The following is a 5,000-nucleotide window of genomic DNA, read 5'->3' as shown; positions in this document are numbered from 1 at the left end:
GGCACGTCAATCAGACTGATTATTGATAACTTCTGACTGATGACTAGTCGATCCCCAGTTACGTCACATCAGGTAAAGGATAATCACCAGTACAAATATTACAGTTAGTGGGTATTACCACCAGAAAGTACACATAAACAGCATCACTTCCTCTCTCCCCTTCTGACACACACACACACACACACACACACACACACACACACACACACACACACACACACACACACACACACACACACACACACACACACACACACACACACACACGGTCGCCTTCAGATGAAGCGTGAAAGTTAATAAATGTTTCTGTCCAAACAGAAAATAAATCATTCGGCTCAGAGCTCAAGTCCGTAACTTCATGTTTACTTCCAAATCTAATCTTTGAATCCTGATGAATCCTGATCCGGTCACTGAGATCAGAGCAGATTCCACCTGACGGCGTTACGAGTCGTGTGACGGCGTGGGAGCAGAGACTCACCAGTTTGCGGAACCACATGGGGAGCCTGCCGTTGGTCTGGAGGAGCTGCGGCTCTGCAGGGAACTCTGGGGAGAGAAAGTTTGAAACGTTCAGCTAAAAACAGCAGCCTCAGCTGATGAGCAACTCCTCCAGAAATCACCTGACCAGCTGCAGGAAATTACTAAAAAAAAAAACTCCAAGAAAATGGCCTGGAAATTAATTCATATTTAATAATCTATTTTAAAGTTATAGTTTAAAAAAAAAAAAAAAAAGACAGAAATAAAGGAAGAAAACAACCTGGAAATTACAAAACAAGAGAGAGAAAAATACTAAAAAACTATATTTAAAAAAAAAACAATTAGGGAAAATCTATACACACACAAACATTATTATTATTATTTATTTATTTTTTGCTAAATTTCAGCTCATTTTCTTGTAACTTTTTATTGATTTCCTGCAGATTTTCCTGTGTTTCTGGAGATCGGTCAGATGGATCCTGTCAGGTTTCAGAGGTTATGAAAACGCAGGCAGATGTTCCTCGTCACCCTGAGTGGAGTCCAGCCTGGCGGGAGTCTTGGGGTCCTGCTCCTCCTGCTCCTCCTGCTCCTCGTGCTCCTCCTGCTCCTCCTCAGGGTGCGGCAGCCTGGCTGAGGGCACGGAGATGAAGGTCTCCCTCCTGCAGGGACACAGCAGGAAGAGGAGACGCATCACCACCGCTCCTGCTGACTCAGCACAGGACATCACTGACACGCTCTCATGCAGTTACTCAGGATGCTTAAACAAAAACATCAATACAATAAGATAAAATAAGAAATGGACACTGTGCTATCAGGAAATAAAAACTGCTTGTGTGTCACATTTCAGAAGAAAAAGGACAGTTTTACGATTTGCATGTGGCTGATCACTGATGTAACATTTGGACTAAAACTGTTGAATTTAATTGTTTATGAAGAGAAAAACCATCTATCAAGGAGTGAGTGACGAATCCAGACCAACTGATGTGAAGCCCTGGAACAGGCTGTTCAACCAGCGGGCCAGTACTGACTCTCTCTCTCTCTGTGTATCTCTCTCTCTCTCTCTGTGTGTCTCTCTCTCTCTCTCTGTGTATCTCTCTCTCTCTCTCTCTCTCACCTAATTTTAGCAGACATGCAAACACTGGTATGTACACATACAGATAGACACACTCACACACACACACACACACTCACACATTGAGCTTTTTGTTTTGAGTCATTTTCTTGTTTCTTTCCACTAATTTCTCTCTGATTCAGGGTTTAGGCTTGTTGGCTCAGAGGAGTTTTCCTCATGTTTTTGAGCTACATGTGCTCAGCTGTTAGAAGCTGATTTTATTTTGAAGAGCTGGCTGCTGCTACCTGATGCCGCGCTGCTTCCTGCTGCTGCTGCTCTTGTCTCCGGCCGTCGGCCTCGCCAGCTTCTTCCTCATGGTGTTGGTCATCTGGGAGTCCAGCCGCCACACAAACACACAGCTGGACACACAACATGACACGACACGACACAACACACAACACGACACGACACAACACAACACAACACAACACAACACAACACAACACAACACACAGAAGCTGCTCAACACATCAACAGAGGGGCTGCTGCCCTCTAGTGGAGCCCCAGCTCCTCTGCACCAACACAGGAGGTACAGCAGCAGCACCTGTCCTCTCAGCGCGGCAGGAAGTGACATCACGCCACAGCGCCGGCCGGCCACATCCGGCCCGGTGCTGCACTTTGGTGCCACTGACACTGAAGTGAATGGGAGGAGCTAGAAAGCAGGAAACCTGCTGTTTGATTCACAACACGCATCACATGATGCAGACTGCTGCTTCCAGTTGCCATGGTTACGGTCTGTCCAGCCGCTGCACAGGGCCTAGCCACACCGTGCTAATCTTAGCCACATGCTAGCTTCACGTGCTCCGTCCCATGTATGAAATATGTGCCTGTCAGTCATAAATGAGTGACAGCTGTGCCTCGTGGCTGAGGCTCCGCCCCCACGGCGCTTGCCGACGTGATGCCACTTCCTCCTGCCTGCGCTCCTCAACCGTAAACAGGAAGTGGCTGTGCGGCAGACTGACTGCTGCTACATTCTCCTGTTTGCCCAAATTAAATTCTTGAGTGGGTGTGATGGGCAGAGGGAGGCTCACCTGTCTCCTGACACGGTGATCAGGTGTTTGCAGTCCTGACTGAACCTCATGCAGGTGACAATCTCTGCAGGAGGAAGAACAGAGCAGGCAGGTCAAACACATTCACCACCAACCAGGAGCCCCGCCCCCTTAAAAACATGGAGGCTCCCTTCAGCCGTGCTGTGGAGCTCCAAAAGCCGAAAGCCGCAAGGTGAAAGGTGAAAGCTGAAAGCCAAAAGCTGAAAGGTGAAAGCCGAAAGGTGAAAGGTGAAAGCCGAAAGGTGAAAGGTGAAAGCCGCAAGGTGAAAGCCGAAAGGTGAAAGCCGAAAGGCGAAAGCCGAAAGCCGAAAGGTAAAAGCCGAAAGGTAAAACCCAAAAGGTGAAAGCCGAAAGGTGAAAGGTGAAAGGTAAAAGCCGAAAGGTGAAAGGTAAAAGCCGAAAGGTAAAAGGTGAAAGCCGAAAGGTGAAAGGTAAAAGCCGAAAGGTGAAAGGTGAAAGCCGAAGGGTGAAAGGTAAAAGCCGAAAGGTAAAACCCAAAAGGTGAAAGCCGAAAGGTGAAAGGTGAAAGGTAAAAGCCGAAAGGTGAAAGGTAAAAGGTGAAAGGCGAAAGGTGAAAGGTAAAACCCAAAAGGTGAAAGCCGAAAGGTAAAAGCCGAAAGGTGAAAGGTGAAAGCCGAAAGGTAAAAGCCGAAAGGTAAAAGCCGAAAGGTGAAAGGCGAAAGGTGAAAGGTGAAAGCCGAAAGGTGAAAGCCGAAAGGTGAAAGCCGAAAGGTAAAAGCCGAAAGGTAAAAGCCGAAAGGTGAAAGGCGAAAGGTGAAAGCCGAAAGGTGAAAGGCGAAAGGTGAAAGGTGAAAGCCGAAAGGTGAAAGGTGAAAGGTGAAAGCTGAAAGGTAAAAGCCGAAAGGTAAAGGGTAAAAGCCGAAAGGTGAAAGGTAAAAGCCGAAAGGTGAAAGGTAAAAGCTGAAAGGTGAAAGCTGAAAGGTGAAAGGTGAAAGCCGAAAGGTGAAAGCCGAAAGGTGAAAGGTGAAAGGTGAAAGCTGAAAGGTGAAAGGTAAAAGCCGAAAGGTGAAAGCTGAAAGGTGAAAGGTGAAAGGTGAAAGCTGAAAGGTGAAAGCTGAAAGGTGAAAGGTGAAAGCTGAAAGGTGAAAGCCGAAAGGTAAAGAGTAAAAGCCGAAAGGCGAAAGGTAAAAGCTGAAAGGTAAAAGCCGAAAGGTGAAAGGTGAAAGCTGAAAGGTAAAAGCCGAAAGGTGAAAGGTGAAAGGTGAAAGGTGAAAGCCGAAAGGTGAAAGGTGAAAGCCGAAAGGTGAAAGCCGAAAGGTGAAAGGTGAAAGCCGAAAGGTGAAAGGTGAAAGCCGAAAGGTGAAAGGTGAAAGCCGAAAGGTGAAAGCCGAAAGGTGAAAGGTAAAAGCCGAAAGGTGAAAGGTGAAAGCCGAAAGGTAAAAGCCGAAAGGTGAAAGCCGAAAGGTGAAAGGTGAAAGCCGAAAGATAAAGCCGAAAGGTGAAAGGTGAAAGGTGAAAGGTGAACCCCGCGGTGACGGCCCGCAGTGGCGGCTGGGAGGGGGCGGTGCTCACCGGAGTGTCCGAACAGCGAGGCCACACACTCTCCTGACTCGTAGTCTAAGATGGTGATGTTCTTATCAGAGCAGCTGGTGGCCAGGAACGTGCCCGACGGGTCCATCTGAACCTGCACACACACACACACACACACACACACACACACACACACACACACACACACACAGAGTGAACACACTACAGCAGTCGTACACACACTCTGTCCCCTCAGCAGCTTCACAGGAAACCAGACAGAAATTAGCCCCAAAAAACAAAGTAAATCATTTTAAATATGTAACTACAATAATTATAATAGACATTGCCTCTTAATAATTTTAATTTTTTATGCAATTTACTGCAATTTTCCAATTTTACTCCAAATGAAAGAAAAAGAGCTGAGCCTGACTAGCACATGAATCACCTGGACCGTGTGTGTGTGTGTGTGTGTGTGTGTGTGTGTGTGTGTGGGTCCATGGAGAGCTACATTTAGGCTCCTAATGACAGACTTGAGTGCTCTAAGATGTGACAGACTGACAGGTAGCTGCAGGTGTGGTGTGTGTGTGGTGTGTGTGGTGGCCCCGCCCACCTTCAGCAGCGCTCCGTCGTCACTGGACGAGCCTCTGAAGCACTTCCTCATCTTCCCGCTCTCCACGTCGTACACCCTGCAGGACGACAGCCACACCTGAGCTCTGCTGTCCCACAGCACACACCTGCCCCATGACCACGCCCAGGCTAACAACTCCCATAGACTTCAAGTCTTTAAGCTAAGCTAACAGGAAATGCTCCCCATGGGACCTGAACCCCTGCACGTCCAGAGGAGAAGATGGTGTCCAACATCTGGTCTCAGTCTG

General features: G+C 47.7%; 1 protein-coding gene across 1 annotated transcript in view; it reads right to left on the bottom strand.

The window, feature by feature from the left end:
- wdr62 (WD repeat domain 62) overlaps nt 1-5,000 on the bottom strand; it is a 36,497-nt gene that overhangs the window by 10,572 nt on the left and 20,925 nt on the right. The window contains exons 17-22 of the mRNA XM_030066459.1: nt 4,736-4,811; nt 4,168-4,279; nt 2,617-2,680; nt 1,831-1,944; nt 1,003-1,133; nt 479-543 (exon numbers count right to left, since the gene is read on the bottom strand). Of these exons, the coding sequence (XP_029922319.1) occupies nt 479-543; nt 1,003-1,133; nt 1,831-1,944; nt 2,617-2,680; nt 4,168-4,279; nt 4,736-4,811 (562 nt within the window). The remainder of the gene's footprint in view (nt 1-478; nt 544-1,002; nt 1,134-1,830; nt 1,945-2,616; nt 2,681-4,167; nt 4,280-4,735; nt 4,812-5,000) is intronic.

This window comes from Myripristis murdjan, chromosome 13 (assembly GCF_902150065.1).
Source record: "Myripristis murdjan chromosome 13, fMyrMur1.1, whole genome shotgun sequence".
NCBI classification, from domain to species: Eukaryota; Metazoa; Chordata; class Actinopteri; order Holocentriformes; family Holocentridae; genus Myripristis; species Myripristis murdjan.
The sequence above is the reverse complement of the archived record's forward strand: the minus strand, read 5'-3'. Positions and strand labels throughout refer to the sequence as shown.